At 37.2% G+C, this 20,593-nt stretch overlaps 1 protein-coding gene across 7 annotated transcripts in view; it reads right to left on the bottom strand.

The window, feature by feature from the left end:
* Cnot10 (CCR4-NOT transcription complex subunit 10) overlaps window positions 1-20,593 on the bottom strand; it is a 71,616-nt gene that overhangs the window by 28,018 nt on the left and 23,005 nt on the right. For 4 of the 7 annotated variants that reach the window (XM_071619689.1, XM_071619680.1, XM_027932340.2 and 1 more), the window contains exons 8-13: window positions 19,140-19,257; window positions 15,450-15,599; window positions 13,489-13,691; window positions 7,962-8,083; window positions 5,414-5,590; window positions 4,028-4,108 (exon numbers count right to left, since the gene is read on the bottom strand). In XM_071619689.1, coding sequence (XP_071475790.1) covers window positions 4,028-4,108; window positions 5,414-5,590; window positions 7,962-8,083; window positions 13,489-13,691; window positions 15,450-15,599; window positions 19,140-19,257 — 851 coding nt within the window. The remainder of the gene's footprint in view (window positions 1-4,027; window positions 4,109-5,413; window positions 5,591-7,961; window positions 8,084-13,488; window positions 13,692-15,449; window positions 15,600-19,139; window positions 19,258-20,593) is intronic. The other 3 variants (XM_071619685.1, XM_071619696.1, XM_027932339.2) reach the window with 1 other exon arrangement.

Genomic DNA, 20,593 nt, shown 5'->3' with positions numbered 1-20,593 from the left:
ATCTCCAGGATATATAAAGAACTCAAAAAAAAAAAAAAAAACCCCCAAAACCAAATAACCCAATCAATAAACGGGCTAAGGAACTGAACCCTTCACAGAAGAAGAAATACAATCAATCAAAAATGTTCATCATCTCTAGCAATTAGAGAATGCAAATCAAAACTACTCTAAGATTTCATCTCACTCCAGTCAGAATGGCAATTATCAAGCATACAAGCAATAGTGTTGGTGAGGATGTGTGTGTGGGGGAAGTACACTCATACATTGCTGGTGGGACTGCAAATTGGTGCAATCACTATGGAAAGCAGTGTGAAGATATCTCAGAACACTTGGAATGGAACCACCATTTGACCCATCTATCCCACTCCCCAGTTTATACTCAAAGGACTTAAAAATCAGCATACTACAGTCATGCAGCCACATCAATGTTTACAGCAGCTTAATTTACAATAGCTAAACTATGGAATCAACCTAGATGCCCTTTAACAGATGAATGGATAAAGAAAATGTGGTACATATACACAACGGAATATTACACAACTTTAAAGAAGAATGAAATTATGGCATTTGCAAGTAAATGAATGGAACTAGAGAACATCATGCTAAGTAAAATTAGCCAATCCCCAAAACCAAAAGCTAAATATTTTCTCTGATAAGTGGATAGTGGGGCGGGGGTTAGAGAAGAATAAAGGAACTTTGGTTTGTGTAAAGGGGCTTGAGGTGGGGGAGTGGGGCTGTGGGGCTGGGAAGGACAGTAGATTGAGGCAGACATTATTACCCTCATATACAAGTATGATTACACTACTGGAGTGACTGTGCACCATGTACAGCCAGAGGAATGAGAAGCTGTGCTCATTTGTGTACAATATGTCAAAATGCATTCTACTGTCATGTATAACTAATTAGAAAAAAAAAAAAAAAAAAAAAAAAAAAAGAACAGAAAAACTACTACACAATGATATTGGGATAGGAATGAGAAATATCACCAGGATATACCTGAAATCAGTCAGTGGTTGGGCACAGTGATGTACTCCGATAATCCCAACAACTGGGCAGCTGAGGTAGGTGAATTGCAGTTGGAGGCCAGTTTCAGAAATTTAGCAAGACACTCTTTCAGAATAAAATATAGAAAGAATTGGGCATGGTGACACACACCTGTAATCCCAGTGGCTTGGAAGGCTGAGACAGGAGGATCACAAGTTCCAAGCCAGCCTTAACAATGTTGAGGTGCTAAGCAACTCAGTGAGACCTTGTCTCTAAATACAAAATAAGGGATAGGGACATAGCTCAGAAGTAGAATGCTTCTGGGTTCAATCCCCAGTACCACAAAAAGGAAGTAAAAAGCCAGTCAAATGAATGTGCCTCAGTGGAGAGAAAACAGAATCTGTACAGGACGAGATATACTTCTTACTGTGTAACCTTTCTATGCTACTACTGTATTTGGATTTTAAAAAAAATTATCATTTAAAAAAATATATTTATTTTATTTATTTATTTTTATGTGGAGCTGAGGATCAAACCCAGGGCCTCGCATGCCCTAAGCAAGTGTTCTACCACTGAGCCACAACCCCCAGCCCCTGTATTTGGATTTTTAAAAGACCTGAACATCATGAATTTATACAGAAGAAATTTGACTGCTTTTTAAAATCAATCATATTTCACTCACAAACAACATTCTTCTACTGTATATATTATTTTTTTTGTCACTATTTTACTGGTAATTTGTCACAGTATTTTAAATTTCTTTCTTTTTTTGGTACTAGGAATTGAACCCAGGGTTAATCAACTACTGAGCCATATCCACAGCACCCCCTCACCCTCCTTTTTTGGAGACAGGGTCTCACACTAAGTTGCTTAGAGCCTCAATAAGCTTTGAACTTGTGATCTTCCTGTCTCAACCTCCCAAACTGCTGGGATTATAGGCATGCATGCACTATCGTGCCTAGCTCTTTTTTTTTAGTGCCAGGGATTGAACCCAAGGTCTTGCCCATGCTGGATAGGTGCTCTACATTCCCAGGCCCCATCTCCTTGCTATCTTATAGCTCATATAAGAAGTAAAAATCCAACCTGTAATCCCAGAAGTGCAAGAGGATGAGGCAGGAGGACTGCAAGTTTGAGGCTAGCCTGAACAACTTAAGTGAGACCCTGGTCTTTTTTTTTTTTTTTTTTGGTGGTGCTGGGAAGGAACCCCTGAGCCTCTTGCATGCTAGGTAAACATTACCACTAAGATACACCTTCAACTCCCCTCTGCTTTAACCTTTACAAGAAAGTAACTTTGAAACAACCAATTTGCTTTTTATTTTCTATTTCTGCTTTCCTTAGTCCTTTTCCATCTATAAAACCAATCTCCCTTGCTTGGATCATGGGAATACTCTATTTTGTAGAATGAGATGTTGACTAATTCTAGAATTGGAAAAATAAAATTAACTAAATTTGTTGTAATTTTGCCTTTTTTTTTTTTTTTTAAACCTTTTCCTTTTTGGTACTGGGGATTGAACCCAGGGTGCTTTATCACTGAGCTACAGCCCCAGCTCATTTTTTTTTAAGGTATTAGAGACTGAATCCACGGGCTCTGTACCATCGATATCCCCAGTCCTTTTTTAAAATATTTTATTTAGAGACAGGGTCTTTCTTTTTTTTTTTTTAAGAGAATTTTAATATTTTTTTTTTAGTTTTCGGCTGACACAACATCTTTGTTTGTATGTGGTGCTGAGGATCAAACCTGGGCTGCACACATGGCAGGCGAGCGCGCTACTGCTTGAGCCACATCCCCAGCCCATAGAAACAGGGTCTTTCTGAGTTGCTTAGGGCCTCACTAAATTGTGGAGACTGGCTTTGAACTCACAATCCTGTCTTAGCCTCCTGAGCTGCTGTGAACACAGGTGTGTGCTACTACACCCAGCTCCCAACTCAATAATTTTTTGAGACAGGGTCTTGGCTAAATTGCTTAGGGTCTAAGTTACTGAGGCTGGTCTTGAATGGGAACCCTCTGCCTCAGCCTCTCCAGTCACTGGTATTACAGGTGTGTCACCTCACCCAACTTGCCTTGTCTTTTCACAAAAATGCTGCTATGTATTATGATTGGCTTCAAAAATAATATAAAAAAAATTTAAAAAATCCCAAGTTGTTGAAAGATAAATTTGCATATTTAAGGAAATCAGCTAATCCTAAACAAGTTTAAAAACCAAAGAAAAAGCAGGGTGTGGTGGCATAACCCTGTAATTCCAGGGATGGGGAGTTTGATCTCAAATTTGAAGTCAGCTTCTGCATTTAGCAAGACTGCTTAAAAATAAAAAAAATAAACAAATGTAGCTTTCTGATGAAGTGTCTGGGTTCCAATCCCAGTACCAAAACAACAACAACAACAACAACAAAGGAAAGGTACCTAGCTCAGGCCTATAATTCCAGCTACTTAGGAAGTGGAGGCAGGAAGACTGAAAGTTCAGGACCAGCCTCAGCAACTTATTGAGCTCCTGTCTCAAAACACTAAAAACAAGGGCTAGGGATGTGGCTCTGTGGTAGAGGCTGCTAGCATGATGGAGGATCTGGATTCGTTCCCCAGGACGATCCAAAATAATCAAAACCCAAAAGAAAATCACACTTAGGTATACAATAGTCTTATCTGTTAAATAACAAAGAGGGAAAAAATATATATATATATTTTTTGGACTGGTGATTAAACCCAGGGCTACTTTACCACTAAGTTACATCTCCAGTCCTTTTTTGTTTTTTATTTTAAGACAGGTCTTGAATTTGTGATCTTCCTGCCTCAGCCTCTCAAATTGCACCACCACTCCCAACTGAAAAATATATCTTGACAGAAAAATGACATTTTCTATACAATGACTGTTAAACTGGAAACGGTGAAGGTCAGAAGCCAGTGCATCAAGGAGGCTGGAAAGCCTAAGAACATGCATCTGGTTTAACCCTTAAGGAATTTAATTCATGATTTTAACTGCAATAAAGTAGGTTCTAAAAAATGTGCTTGTTTCCATAGATGGAACACTCATTTTGTTTAGATACTCACTTTAAATTTTCTAATTCCTGTTTCCTCAATGGAGAAGAAGGTGGAGCTGCAATGAATTTGTCTCCATCATGGCTTTTACTGCTGAAATAAAGACAGGTTCTTAATTATGAAAAGAAACAACTAAATGTGATGTTTCCCTATCCCCACTTCTGTTGTTATAAAAAAGTATAAAAGTCAAAACATAGAAAATGTTTAGAAATTTGGTATGAGGTTTTTGTTTTTGGTGTTTAAAAAAATTTTTTTGTATCAGGAATTGAACTCAGGAGCACTTGGCCACTTAGCCACATCCCCAGCCCTATTTTGAATTTAAGAGACAGGGTCTCACTGAGTTTCTTAGCACTTTACTATTGCTGAAGCTGGTTTGAACTCAAAATCCTCCTGTCTCAACTTCATGAGATGCTGGGATTATAGGCGTATGCCACTGTGCTTGGCTAGTATGAAATTTTTTAAAGAATTTTTAAAAATTTATTATATGTTAAAGCTATGCTATATATCGGTTCCTTTTCCCTCGTACACAATGCCACTTAAAAAAAAAAATCTATACTATATAAAAGTAATTACTCTGGGGGCTGGGATGTGGCTCAAGCGGTAGCGCGCTCGCCTGGCACGTGTGCGGCCCGGGTTCGATCCTCAGCACCACATACAAACAGAGATGTTGTGTCCGCCAAATACTAAAAAAAAAATAAATATTAAAAAATTCTCTCTCTCTACCTCTATCTCTCTCTTTAAAAAAAAAAAAATAAATAAAATAAAAGTAATTACTCAATATTTTCACATATTTTTGATTTTCAGCTTGGTTTTTTATCAATACAGCAGAACCAAACTCATTGATGGGGTAAAAAAGAAATCTCAAAATTCTGTTTCAAATTTTCTGTAAAAATCATTTAAAATTATATGATATAAGTTACCATGTGTATAAAGCAGAACTTTATATAATAGTGTTTGTTACTACTAGATAAGCTCTTTTAATTTCTATAGTAGCACAATTTTTAACTTGTACTATAAAACTAGGAACAGATATTCTGGTGGTTAGTGGCTTATAGTATGTTAAGAGAAGAGTCAGAGGATAAAAAGAAATGAGAAATTTCAGAATTTAAGTATTTACTGTGATTAATGTAAAAATTTACTGTTCTGATAACCATGGTACTTCTTACAAATATCACTGTTAATGAACAGCTGTTTCTTTCCATTTTTTTCTTTCAAGGAGCTCTACTTAGCCTTTCTCTCTTCTAGAAATATTAGAAACATAATCTCCTTTGTTATGGTTTAAAAGAGAATTCAGGAAATTCAGGCTGAAGATTTGGGGAATTTACCTAAAGAACAATGAGGCTAACTAAACAAATCCTGAAGATATTTTGCTATGGGAGGTGACGGGGATTACAGTACCTGCAAGTTTCACTGCTCTCATTGCTTTCTGTGTTCCCTCCTAATTGACTACTATTTTTAGAGCCATTTTCCTGCTTTGGATCTTGCTGTTCTTCAGGCAATAGCAACAAGGCATTTCTGAGACATATGGCTGCAAATTCCATACTGGCTACAGGAATGGCTGAAGACTGTCCATCACTTAAAAGAACAAAACCAAATTAGCTAAGTACATAGCATAAAAACGAATAAGACTTTTCTATTATTAGGAATAAAACCAATGAGCTGTGAGTGAAAACTCTGTCCTCTTTTCTTTCCTTTTTTGGCTTTAGGGATCAAATCCAGAGGTGATTTACCATTGGGCTACATCCCCAGTCCTTTCATTTTATGTTGAGGTTGGCCTCAAACTTTCAATCCTCCTGCCAGTCCTGGAAAAACTTTTTAAAAGCGGTTTAAAAAAAAAAAAAAAGCATTTAGTTTTTGCAAAGTCTAATTACTTCAGAAATAATTGCAACTCCAAATTGGAACCTTTATTCAAGTTACTTTTTTTTTGATACCAAGGATTAAATCCAGGGGCACTCAACCACTGAGCTAGCTACACCCCATGTCCCAAGTCCTATTTTGTATTTTATTTAGACAGGGAGACAAGGTCTCACTGAGTTGCTTAGTGCTTTTGTTAAGGCAGGCTTTGAACTTGTGATCTTCCTATCTTAGCCTCTGGAGCCACCGGGATTACAGGCATGTACCACTGTAGTTCAAATGAAGGCTGCAGAGGTGAAACTTCCTATATTGCTTTGGTTGCTTTGTTCGTTAGTATATATTCCAAAAACTAGGAATTAGCTTTGAAGTATTTTCTTCCCCTCAGTGTCAGGGATGGAACCCAGGGCTTTGTACTTGCTAGTTAAGTGCTCTGCCACTGAACTATAGCCCCATTGCCTGAAAGTATTTGTTTTTATATATACATATATATATTTTTTCGAGAGGGGAGGTACTGAGGATGAAACCAGGGGCATTTTTTTTTAATATTTATTTTTTAGGTAGACAAAATGTGTTTATTTTATTTTTATGTGGTGCTGAGGATTGAACCCAGTGCCTCATACAATGGTAGGTGAGCACTCTACCACTGAGCCACATCTCCAGCCCTTTTTATTTTTGAGACAGGGTCTCACTAAGTTGCTGAGGCTGGCTTTGAATTTCTGATCCTCCTGTTTCAGTTTCTGAAGTTGATGAGTTTATAGGCATGTGCCACAGCACCCAAAAAGTATTTTTTCATTTTTTTTTGTTGTTGTTGTAGACAGATACAATACCTTTATTTATTTATTTTTCTGTGGTGTTGAGGATCAAACCCAGTGCCTCATACGTGTGAGGCAAGCACTCTACCACTGAGCAACAGCCCCAACCCAGTATTTACATTCTTAAGGATTAAATGAACCAGAGGCTGGGATGCATGCCTATAATCCCAGCAATTCAGGAGGCTGAGGCAGGAGCATCTCAGGTTTGAGGCCAGCCTTGGCAACTTAGAGAGATCTGGCTCAAAATAAAATCAAAAGGGCGGGGATATTGCTCAGTGGTAGAGTACTTTGGGTTTAATTCCTAGTATGGGGGTTGGGAGGGGATGACACCACAGATAAACAAACAAAAACCAAAAAAACAACTAAAAAAGCACCACTGATAACCAGAACTATACAGTATTCATGAGGAAATGATTTCAGGGCCTAGTGCACATACCAAAATCTGTGCATGCTTAGGTCATTAGTGTAAAATAGTGTGGTATTTGCATATAACCTACAGACATCCTCCTATATACTTTAAATTATCTCTAGAGTACTTATGATATCTAATACAATATAAATGCTACACAAATAGTTGTTATACTATATTGTCTGGGGGTAATGACAAGAAAGACTAGACTTGATCAGTATGGTTGCAATAGTTTCCACTGAATATTTTCTTTTACTTTTGCAATGCTGGGGATTGAACCCATGGCCTTGGGTGAGCAAGGCAAGCATTCTACCACTGAGCTACATCCCCAGCCCTCTTATGAATATTTTCAACCTGTGACTGGTGGAATCCATGGATGAGGAACTCACAGATGTAAAGTCATTGTGGAACCAATCCCCTACCTCCAGATATGGAAATGATTGTATGTAAAAAGAGATACCAAGATGCCCTCTTCTGGATAGTCTGAATAATGGCTCTGAATAGACTAATTTCTTAAAGCATCAACAATTTCAGCATGCAAGTATATAATAAACCAAAATCATGACAAGGTAGAGAATATTCATTACGGATCTATGTTTGGAGAGCTGTTTACTAAAACAGCAATAAAACTGAGTTACAAAGTAGTCCCTCCTATAAAATAGTTAAGTCCTAAGCATACTTCTATATGTAAGTACATTATATGAAATGAAATTAAGTATGCACACTTTCAGGGCTGGGGATAATATAGCTCAGTTGATAGAGTGCTTGCCTTGCTTGCACAGGGTTCAATCCCCAGCACCGCGCGCACACACACACACACACACACACAAAAAAAAAAAAAAAAAGTATGCACACTTTGCAAAATACTTACTTGTATACTGTATTTTGTATGGACTGTGATGCCAGAACTATTTTACGATGATAACCTTGACCAACGATAGACTGTACAATTCCCTTTTTGCTTGGAAGACCTTTAGTTTCTTGTTCAGAACTCTACAAAATACAAATAATTTCAAATAAGTTTAAGGAAATTGTAAGATTTATAAAAAATGATCAGATACTTTTCACAATTACTCTAAATTTAAGAAAGTTCTTAAGATCTATCAGTGAGGATGCTTTTAGTGTTAAAGGAAGTGTGCCTGGTATTTGAGAAAAAAAGAGTACATGAGGATGAAAACCTGTGATATGTGCTATAATCTGTTAATATGATATTTGAGGCAATTCTATAGAAAAAAAGCCATTCAAGAATGACTTAAGGGGCTGGGGTTGTAGCTCAATGGTAGAGCGCTTGCCTAGCACGTGTAAGGCACTGGGTTCGATACTCTGCACCATATTAACAAATTAAATAAACAAAATAAAGGTATTGTGTCCATCTACAACTAAAAAAAAAGACTTAAAAACATTTACTTAAAATGATGAATTTAGAGCATTCTACACCTCAATAGCATGCTGCATGTTATGGGTACATTGACATCAGAGTAAAGAACCAGGTGAGTCAAAAACACAGAGTAAAAGAAAAAGGAAGCAGTTCTACTTCCTAAAACAGGTATCTTCCTTTTTAAATGGAAATATTAAATTGTTAACAACACATGAATCATAAGAAATTATATACATCAAAGTTTATATGGACATAATTCTTGCCTTCTAGGAAATTAAAATTCCTAAACCATAAAATCAATAAACTTTTAAATTGAAAATAGTAAGTTACTTACATTCATATATAGTATTCCAGCAATATTTTATCAAGATATATTATTTCACTGTAGGTAGCTTGATAATGACAATTATGTTTATCTTTTCTCTTCACTCTAGTCTCTAACTTACCTTCAGATGAAATCCCAACCACTCATCATATAAAAATGCCCAAATTATCATACACAGAAACAAACTGAAACCAATCAATATGAACTTGTGGAACTAAACTCTGCCCTGAACACAAATATTTCTATATTGTTACTTATTTTTCCTTAGTTGTATTAGAGTAACTTTACATAGCTGTACTTTTATATATATATATATATATATATATTTTTTTTTTTAATGGTACTGGGGATTGAAACCAAGGGGGCATTTCAAACTCCACCCTTTTAATTTTGAGACAAATTTTTAAAATTTTAGGCTGGCCCGAAACTTGTGATCCTCTTGTCTCAATTTCCTGTAACTGTCCTAGGATTACAGGCAGGTGAACTGGGGCTGGCTCCATGTATGACTTTTTTAATAAAACAAGGATTCGAACAGCATGGTGGCACACATCTATAATCCCAGCATCTTGGAAGCCTGAGGCAGGAGGATGGCAAGTTTAAAGCCAGCTTCAACAACTTAGCAAGGCCCTAAGCAACTCAGCGAGACCCTGTCTCTAAAAAATATAAAAAAGTGATGGGGATGTGAGTCAGTGGGTAAGCCCCTATGGGCTTAATCCCTGATCTCAAAAACAAAACAAAACAAAAATTCACTTAAAAAAAAATTACACAATGCTAAGAAATACAATAAAATGATTCTAATCTGAATTAATTTTGTGTAAAGGTGGTGGCTAAGCAATATTAATGAAAACAAAGAAAAAGTGGACATTCTAAATCATTAGTAGACTTGCATTCCAGGTTCCCTTCCCAGTGGTGGTGATACATTTACAATGACTCATCCATACTCTCTTTCCTGATGCCTAAGGCCACACAAAATTATCTGGGTGGTTATATATTAAGATGTAACAGGTGAAATCTGGCCTGTGATAGAATCAAATTAAAATAAATAATAAACTGTACCTGCAATAACAAATTACTGGAAAGTATGACAGCTCAATTTTATTTTTTATATTATTTTTTTTTGTGTGTGTGGTGCTGGGGATTGAACCCATAGCTTGTGCATGTGAGGCAAGCACTCTACCAACTGAGCCAAATCCCCAGCCCCATGACAGGTCAAAAAAAATTTTTTTTAAAAATATCTTTTTAGTTGTAAATGGACACAATACCTTTATTTGTTTATTTGTATGTGGTGCCGGGGATCCAACCCAGTACCTCATGTATGCTAGGCAAGTGCTCTACCACTGAGCCACAACCCCTCCCCCCCGCCCCCCCAACAGGTCAATTTTTTTTAAAAAAAATTTTAATATTTATTTATTTTGTTTGTTTTTGGCAGACACAATATCTTTGTTTGTATGTGGTGCTGAGGATTGAACCCGGGCCGCACGCATGCCAGGCGAGCGTGCTACCGCTTGAGCCACATCCCCAGCCCCCTCCACAGGTCAATTTTAATGTAAAAGCTTCACACATAATTATGATACAGGGTCAATGGTTGCTTTTTTGGTACCAAGGATTGAATTGAGGGTCACTTAACCACTGAGCCACACCCACCCCCTTTTTTCTTTTGTATTTTATTTAGAGACAGGGTCTCATTGAGTTGCTTATCACCTAGCTAAGTTGCTGGGGCTGGCTTTGAACTGGCGATCCTCCTGCCTCAGCCTCCTGAGCCGCTGGGATTACAGGCGTGTGCTGCCGCACCCAGCAATGTTTTTTGTCTTTAAGATTTTTTCCTCATACTGCCCAGGTAAACACAAACTGTCTCTGCCAAGAAATCTGAAACAATATGTACCAAATAAAAAAGGAAGAAGTGACTTCATTTTAATAAGTTACTTTTATTTATTTTTTTTTTAAGAGAGAGAGAGAGAATTTTTAAATATTTATTTCTTAGTTTTCGGCGGACACAACATCTTTGTTTGTATGTGGTGCTGAGGATCGAACCCGGGCTGCATGCATACCAGGTGAGCGTGCTACCACTTGAGCCACATCCCCAGCCCTAATAGGTTACTTTTAAATTTAAAACTAGTTTAAATTTGTCAGGCATGGTGGTGCATGCCTATAATTCTAGTTACTTGGGAGGCTGCTCTGTGAGGTCCTAAGCAAGTTAGCAAGATCCTGTCTCAAAAAATAAAAAGGGCTGGGGATGTGGCTCTGTGGGTAAGCACCCCTGGGTTCAATCCCAGTACCCTCCACCAAAGAAAAGAAACATTTGCTTGAATTTGTTCAGCAACTGCTTTGCTTTTGGCCTGACTAAATAAAAATAATTTAATGGAATTTTATTTAGAGCTTCTAATTTTCCCACTGGGATTTTGTGCTGTGACTTTATTTTATTTGACAGTGAGTTGGAGATGTCTTTACTGTCCTTCAGGTCTCCTTAAATCTTTTGTAGAAAGAAGAAAAGTACAGTCAAAGATAGAAAATTATTTTATTTTTATGGTGCTGGGGATGAAACCCAGGGCCTTACACATGCCAGGCAAGTACTCTACCACCGAGTTATACTCTCACGCTAAAATAAAAAATAAAAACGAATGGTGATGCAGCTCTGTGGTAAATTCCCTTGGGTTCAATTCCTACTGCCCCAAACCCCCCAAATAAAACAAATTTAGAACTTTCTAGAAGATGATGGAGGACAAAGACTATGTGCCTGATGAAATTCAGAGAATAAATATCATCCTACAAGTACTATTTTTATATAAAAATAAGTAACTTAAAAAGACAATAAACCTTACTATATTTCTCTAGTCCTAGGAAGAAGAAACTCTCTAATTTTCAGAAAGTATAGAAAGGCCCTCAATACTTAGAATTGTGAATGGAATAAAGAGAAAGGCAATTTCTGGAGATCGTCTTATTTTTAAGAAGTATAAATTTTGACTAGAATTGTCAATCAGTTAATTTAAAAATTATCCAAGGGGCTGGGATTGCAGTGGTAAAGTGTTTGCCTAGCATGTGTGAGGCACTGGGTTTGATTCTTATAAATAAATAAATAAAGGCCCATCAACAACTTAAAAAAAATCCAATGAGAAAATTCTCTTAAAAAGCAAAGTACAATTAAAGGTATTAATAAAACCCTTCAAAGAGCCAGGTGTGGTGGTGCATGCCTATAATCTCAGTGGCTCCAGAGGCTGAGACAGGAGGATTGCAAGTTCAAAGGCAGCCTCAGCAACAGTGAGGCACTAAGCAATTCACTGAGACCCTGTGTCTAAAAAAAATGCAAAATAGGGCTGAGGAGTGGCTTGGTGGTTGAGTGACCCAAGTTCAATCCCCAGTACCCCACCGCCCCCAACAAAAAAGACCTTTCAAAGATATCACTGAGGTCTCTTCCTCCTTTGGTATTCTCAAATCACAAACAATACTTGAGTACTGTGTGTGGCAGGCAAACATAATTCTTAGTTCTCATACTATCCCTCAGGAAGAACTTGCTTAGCAGAAGAGCTTCCATATCCTGTATTGCCTATGGCAGGCAGGCATGTCATTCTAAGCTTCAAGATCTCACACTTCCCCAACCTTAACACATCCAGACAGCACTCGAAGGGTGTGTGTAGGGGGGGTAAGATATGAGGTGATACAAACATTTAGTTATTCTGATTCTGATATAAACTGTCCTTCTCCTACCTCCTAACCTCTCTCAGTTTGAGATCTAAAAAGCATCCACCAACTGCCGTATGGAGATAATGTCAATGTAAGCTAGTCTAGTCTCATACCACTGTGGACAAATGTAGAGACAACAGCCTGGTAATTTATAAATTCTATTACTATTTATTGAAACAGAAGTAAAATTCCAAGGCAATGAAGTAAATGTGCAGTTTAATGCAGTCTATATATATATATATTTTTGGCAGGGTACTAGGGATTGAACTCAGGGGTACTCTACCACTGAGCCATATCTCTAGCTTTTTATTTTTTATTCTGAGTCAGAGTCTTGCTAAGTTGCCAGGGTTGGCCTTGAATTTGCAATCCTCCTGCCTCAGCCTTCCAATCTGCTAGGATTATAGACATGTGCCATCAGGAAGTTCTTTCCACACTCTATTATCAACCCTTCACTAATTATTGGGTATACACAAAATATTAATCACATTATCAGATGGAATGGCCTCACCCTAGCAGCTGGATCTCTATTCCAACAGACATTGTCTTCTTACAAGCTTCAACTCTTGAATGTTGCCAAACTTACCAAGAATCAGTGTTAACAAAGGACTTTTAAAAACTAAATTTCTCCCCAACTATTAAAAAACAGTAGACCATCTTTACAAATTCAATGAGGACTGAAGAGGAAATCAGGCTGGGCAAGGTGGTTCATGCCTGTAATTCCATCTACTTGGGAGACTGAGGTAGGAGGATCACATGATCAAGGACATCCTCAGCAATTTAGTTAGACCCTGTCTCAAAATTTAAAAATAAAAAAGGCTGGGAATGTAGCTCAGTGGTAGAGTGCCCCTAGGTTCCACCCCTAATACCAGGGGAAATAAATAAGTAAATTTATTTTTTTTAAAAAAGAAATGAGGTCTTACATGTTCTAAAGTTTTTGTTTTTTTTTTTTTTGCTTTCTATGTAACAAGTTTCGGGGAAGAGAAAAGGGGGTTTGAAATGGCACCCAGTAGCACTCACCCCCTTATTGGCAGCAATGCAGCACTCAGCCAGCCGTAGCCAAAGGCGGGGATTTGCATGATAAACCTGAACAGCTTCAATCAGACACTCAAAGGCAGCAAGAGGCCTTCCAATGTGAAGAAGCTGAATTCCACAGTTATACAGCAACTCATACCTCTTGTTGGTTAGTAACGTACACATGGGTCTTCCTGAAAATTTTTTGCCTAGTTATAAAAATTTGATGAGAATAAATCATTAAAGTAACAGTTACATTGAAAAATATTTACTCCACTATATATTTAAATACTACTATATTTAATACCAATAACCATACTTTGAAATTGTAAGAGCTCTCACCAATGGGAATCTCCATCCCCAAACCCATAAATATTCTCTAGAATCATCTCAGTTGTCTAAGGGGCAGGGCCAGAGTATCTCCACTCATGTACCAGCTTCTCAGGTAATAATGCTCCAGGGAGACAAAGGTAAGACACAGGAATCACTTTCACTCCTTTGAAGCTTATGGTACCTTTCCACATCTTCAGAGCTTATAAGAAGATTCTACTCTTTTTAGATTTTCTGCTTTGTTAATTTTTTTATTATGTGCTATCACTTATTCAACGAATCCTAGTAGTAAAATAAGAGCAGGCTGGGTATGGTGGTACCTGCTGTAATTCCTGTAATTTGGGAGGCTGAGGCAGGGAGGATTTCAAGTTCAATGAGGCCAGCCTCAGTAATTTAGTGAGACTCTGTCTCAAAAAATAAAAAGGACTGGGGATATGGCTCAATGGTAAAGTGCCCCTGCATTCAATCCCCAGTACTGTGTGTGTGTGTGTGTGTGGGGGGTGGGTGGTGAATAGGATCATTTGTCGTTTAAAATACATTTTCTAGGGCTGGGGCTCAGTGGCAGAGTGCCTGCCTAGCATGTGTGAGGCACTGAGTTCGATCCTTAGCACCACATAAAAATAAACAAATAAAATAAAAGCATGCTGTCCATCTATAACCATGAAAAAAATAAAAAAATATACATTTTCCATCAATTAAATAGGTTTTTATTATTATTTTAAGCAGTTGTCAATGGCTTGATTTTAAGCATTTCATATCAAGGATCCATGTAATATGAATGTTAAAGAATAAATGTCAGGAATTTGCTTAAAGTTGTCAGATATTTCTAATGGTATCACATGTGAAACTCCACAAAGAACCTGTAAATAAAGCTAGTTTGAAACAGTCAAGAAAACTAATTTTAGTGGGGTGTAGTGTGGCACACCTGTAATCCCAGGAGATGGAAACAGGAGGATCCTAAATTTGAGTGCAGCCTAGGCAATTTAGATCCTATGTCAAAAATAAGATTAAAAAAAAAAAAAAAAAAAAAAAAGGTCTGAGGATGTAGCTCAGAGGTAACAGGTTCAATCCCCTGTACTGTAAAAAACAAACAGAAAAAAATTAATTTTGAGTAAATAGATATGGTTCATATTACCATGCCACATTACAGATTTTATAGTCCATGAAAAACTGCATGTAGCTTAGTTTTTTTTTTTTTTCTCTTTCTTTTTGTGGTACTAGGGATAGAACCCAGGGACAGTCTACTGTTGCTGAGCTACATCCTCAGTGCCTCTGCCCCATGCTACTTTTTTATTTTTAGAGAGGTCTCACTAAGTTGCCAAGGCTGATCCTCTTGCCTCAGCCTCCTCAGTAGCTGGGATTATGGGCCTATGTCACTGTGCCCAGCTTGAAACAATTCTTTTAATCATTCAAAATTACTTCAGACATCAAGGATCCATATAATATACTTAATATTCATATTACATGGAACCTTGATGTGAAATGCTTTGTTATTCAAAGTAGCAGTATTTACGAAAAATCCCCAGCTTGTTGGGCAGAATCAGTGTTACTTGTATGTAGGTCCACATAGCATATATTTTGACCAGATGCTGGTCAAAAATCAGTAAATATGAAATGTCCCCCAGTGCTGGGCTTACCTGGATCAGCGCTACCTGCACTGAGTTGTGCACAGACATTGTCATTTTCCTGAAGAGCCTTCTTAAAGTAGAAAATTCCCAAATTGTGCTTGCTCATGGCAAAATGGATGCAACCAAGATTATTCCAGAACATGCATCTCAAGCATTCACCTAAGAAACATACAAATAAATCTGTCTACAGAAAATATTTTACTCTTGATGTCTCTCATGAAAGAAGCAGGCTCATGGAGTATAAGTTAATTTTGCAATTTCATATTTAAAACTCAGAAAATATCTGAAAAAAATTTAAATTCTATTTTTCTTTTCTTTTTTTTTTTTTAAAGAAAGAGTGAGAGAGAGTGAGAGAAAATTTTTTAATATTTATTTTTCAGTTTTTGGCGGACACAACATCTTTTGTTTGTATGTGGTGCTGAGGATTGAACCCGGGCCGCACGCATGCCAGGTGAGCGGCTACTGCTTGAGCCACATCCCCAGCCCTATTTTTCTTTTCTTAGTACCAGGGATTGAACCCAGAGTTGCTTTACCACTGAGCTACATCCTGGCTCATTTTAATTTTTATTTTGAGACAGGTTCTCCTTAAGTTGCTTAGGGCCTGAATAAAATGCTGAGGCTGATCTTGAACCTACAATCTTCCTGCTTCAGCCTTTCAGGTTGCTTAGGATTACAGGCATGTAGTACTGTGCCCAGCTTCTACTGTTATTTTAATTTAAACCTCTTCAAATAAACATGAGCGTGGATGGACCATCTTCTCACATGTTTGGTGGTCATTCACATTTCTTCACCTGTACTATCTTGTCTTGTCTTTTATCTGGTTTAAAAATTTAGTTAAAGGGCTGGGATTGTGGCTCAGTGATAGAGTGCTTGCCTAGCATGTGTGAGGCCTTGAGTTCGATCCTCAGCACTGCATAAAAATAAATAAATAAAATAAAGGTATTGTGTTCAACTACAACTAAAAAAAAAAAAAAAATTAGTTACAGACGTTTTTCCTATTGCTTACCAGCTGACTTGCATGTTATAGACACATTCTGTCACATCTGTTTCAAATATTTTTGCCCACTTCTATTTGTCATGTTTTGTGACTTGGTTCAATATATATATGTTTGGTTTTGACATAAAAATGTTTAACATTTGTATGTGGTCAAAATCTTAACAATCTTTTCTAAACTCTATATTTCTTAATTAAGCATTCCCTATCACAAAATTAAACTACTCATCAGAGTTTTCTTTTTTTATAACTATACAATTATTTTATTTTTTAAATCTAATTAATTTTATTTATATGATAGTGGAATGCATTACAATTCTTATTACACATATAGAACACATTTTTTCATATATCTGGTTGTATACAAAGTATATTCACACTCATCAGAGTTTTCTTTTGCTGTTTTTTTATTTTGTTTTTATATTTTAATTCTTCATCTCAACATATTTTACTTTGGTGTAATGAAAGTAATCCAAGTTTTAGTTTTCTTTTTCTAAATGGCTCCCCAAACATTCTAAGATAATTTGCTGAATAGTCCATACCTTTTTTTTTTAAATATTTATTTTTCAGTTTTCAGTGGACACAACATCTTTATTTTATGTGGTCTGAGGATGGAACGCAGCGCCTCGCGCATGCCAGGCGAGTGCGTTACTGCTTGAGCCACATCCCCAGCCCCAGTCCATATCTTTAATCATATATCTGACTAGAATGAAAAAATTCATAATTAGGACATTTATTAGTTAACAGTAAAAACTAAAGGCTGGTATAGTTTTAAATTAAGAAATAACAATGTTTTAAAAGAGAAAAGGAAGCCAGGTGTAGTGGTGCATGCCTTAACCCCAGCGGCTCAGTTTGGGAGGCTGAGACAGGAGGATCTCATGCTCAAGGCCAGCTTCAGTAATTTAGAAAGGCCCCAAACAATTATCGAGACCTTGTCTCAAAATAAAACACAAGCCAGGTGTGGTGGCACACACTTGTAATTCCAGTGGTTTGGGAAGCTGAGGCAGGAGAATCAAGAGTTCAAAGCCAACCTCAGCAAAAGCAAGGCACTAAGCAAATCAGTAAGACCCTGTCTCTAAATAAAATACAAAATAGGGCTGGGGATGTGGCTTAATAGTTGAGTGCCCCTGAAAAGGGTAGGGTGGTGCGGCTGGAAATTTAGCTCATGGTAGAATATGCTCTTATTAGCAGGCTTGAGGTCTGATTCTCAGCATTGAAAAAAAAGGAAAGAAAAACGAAGCTTAGAAAAAGTAGGAGAGCTGGAGTTGTGGCTCAGCGGTAGAGCGCTCGCTAGCATGTGGGAGGCACTGAGTTTGCTCTTCAGCACCACATGAAAATAAATAAAATAAACATATTAAAAAAGAAAGGAAAAGTAGGAGATTGCTTCTGGGTAAGTAGCATTGTATACAATTTAAGAAAAATCTTGTTTTCCAAATATTCTCTAACAACATGCTTTATCAACAGCAAAAAATGTTTGTATATAGGAAGCAAATTAAAGATTTCAAAATATCAATATGGGGGGCTGGGGTTGTGGCTCAGTGGTAAAGAGCTTGCCTAGCATGTGTGAGTCTGGATTCTCAGCATCACATCTAAATAAATGAATAAAATAAAGGTCCATCAATATCTAAAAAAAAATCAATACACAAAATACATGTATAACTATACAAAAATCTATCCCATTAAATCACCATAACTGTTGACTAGTTAACTATACACCTAATCCTGATTCCATTTATGTATGTATGTATTTATGTATGTATGTATTTACTGTATGGAGGACTGAAACCAGGGCTGCTCCACTACTGAGCTACAATCCCAGCCCTTTTTATTTATTTTGAGACAGAGTTTTGCTGAACTGCCCAGGTTGTCTTTGAACTTGTGATCCTCCTGCCTTGGCATCCTGAGTCGCTAGAATTACAGGTGTGCACAACCAGGCCTGGCCCTAAGCCTTTTAAAATTTTAAGACAGGTCTTATTAAATTATCCAAGCTGGCCTCAAACTTATGATCCTACTGCCTTGGTCTCCCCAGAAGTGAGAATCATTGGTGTGTGCCACCATGCTTGGCTCCCATATGTTATTTCTAAGCCAGTATTAAAAAACAAAATGAAAGAGCAAGTGAAGTTAAAGAAAAGTAAAGAAGTAATGAGTCTTCTTCTGAAATACAAGCAAGCCATAAACTAAAACTCCTGCAGCAGAAATAGTAAAAAATTTTCATTTTAAAAATTAGCAAAAAGGGCTGGGATGTGGCTCAAGCAGTAACGTGCTTGCCTGGCATGCACGGGGTGCTGGGTTCGATCCTCAGCACCACATAAAAATAAAATAAAGATGTTGTGTCCAATGAAAACTAAAAATAAATATTTAAAATTCTCTCTCTCTCTCTCTCAAAAAAAAAAAAAAAAAAAAAAAAAAAAATAGCAAAAAGGCTGGGGTGCAGTGGCGAGGCCTGTAAGCCCAGCGGCTTGGGAGGCTGAGACAGGAGAAGTTCAAAGCCAGCCTCAGCAACTGCAAGGCGCTAAGCAACTCAATGAAACTCTGTCTCTAAATATAATACAAAATAGGGCTGGGGATGTGGCTCAATGGTTGAGTGCCCTTGAGTTTAATCCCTGGTACCAAAGAAAAAAAAAAGAACATTCCAAGGGAAACAAAAAGCAACAGGGGGTATAAGAGTCAGGAAAAAATACTAAAATTTTACAATTTTATTTTACCTGTTTTCATGAATCCTGGATGCTCAGCGATGTTTGAACTATTTAACAGTTTCACAGCTTTCCGATAATTGCCCCGTAAGTACTCAAAATTGCTTTTAAGAAATAGAGAGGGTGCAGACTGTAAAGCAAATACAAAAGTTATTCAAAATTTGTTTTCAGATATGTAATGCAAAACCATAGTTATATTATAAAGGTATGTGCTCAAGAGTATATATAAATTGGTTACGACATGGTAACAAAAAAGTATTTTTTTCTTTTCCCAGTACTGGGGATTAAACACAGGGCATGCTGTGCAAGTGCTCTACACTGAGCTACATCCAGAGCCCCATAAAACTGTATATAGTCTCTTAAATTTTTCACTGCTCTCTCAATCTAAGAAATTGAAACCTGTCAGAAAGAAAGCACTTTGTAAATAGGATAACTAAATGTCTACTTAAAAATGTAAAAAGGATGATTAAGGGTCTACCTTAACAAATTAATACAACATATATGCATTAGAATTCAGTCTATATGGTTGGGGGTATATATATATATATATAACTCAACGGAAGAGTGACTTGCTCGCTTGAGGCCCTCGGTTTAATCCCCAGCATTGGAAGAACAAAAGAGAAAAAGGAATTCAGTATATAGCTAGGCATAGTGGTACATACCTGTACTTCCACCTACTGAGGCAGAAGGATTGCAAGTTCAAGGACAGCCTGAGTAATTCAGTGAGACTTTGTCTCAAAATGAAAAATAAAAAGGGAAGACTGGGGATGTGGCTCAGGGGTAGTGTGTTTGACCGGCATGCATGAGGCCCTGGAATCTCCAGCACAGCAAAATAAATAATTAAAAGGTTTGGGTATGTAGCTTAATGATGGAGTACCTATGGATTCAATACCCAGTGTCACCAAAGGGGGAGGGGAGGAGAATACAGTCCATAAAGTATCAATTGACTGTTTTCGTCTACTATGCTAATAATTGGAAACCAATTTAAGTTTTTGTTTTAATATTTTTAGAGACTGAGTCTCACTATTTTGCCTAGGCTGACCTTGAACCTGTAGGCTCAAGTAACCCTTCTCAAGCATCATCTCCACTGGCTTAACCAGAAGCCAAAGACAGAACAAACTAGATCTTCCATTTTAATGATTAGTAAAGCGTTTAGTGAGTTTCCTCATTTCTTAGGATACAAATATGCCTTTCAAATACTTTTCCAAATGGAAAAAAAAAAAAAAGTTATTCTCCACATGGAAGAATTTTCCGACGGAAGGCTTTATTTGCAAACAATATAATTCTGCTGTTCCAAAGATCATATTTTGGATTGCATATCATCTTTCACTTTTAAGGTTTCTCATGGTGGCAGGTCCCCTAAATAGTACTTCTTTGGAGCCTAAAAGCATGCAAAGATTTGAACACTATAGTAACACCCATCTATGAAGGCATCTGTAATCCTTATTATTATTATTTATTCACTT

Source organism: Marmota flaviventris, chromosome 1 (genome assembly GCF_047511675.1).
Source record: "Marmota flaviventris isolate mMarFla1 chromosome 1, mMarFla1.hap1, whole genome shotgun sequence".
NCBI lineage: Eukaryota > Metazoa > Chordata > Mammalia > Rodentia > Sciuridae > Marmota > Marmota flaviventris.
This window is presented reverse-complemented; position numbering and strand designations above follow the sequence as displayed.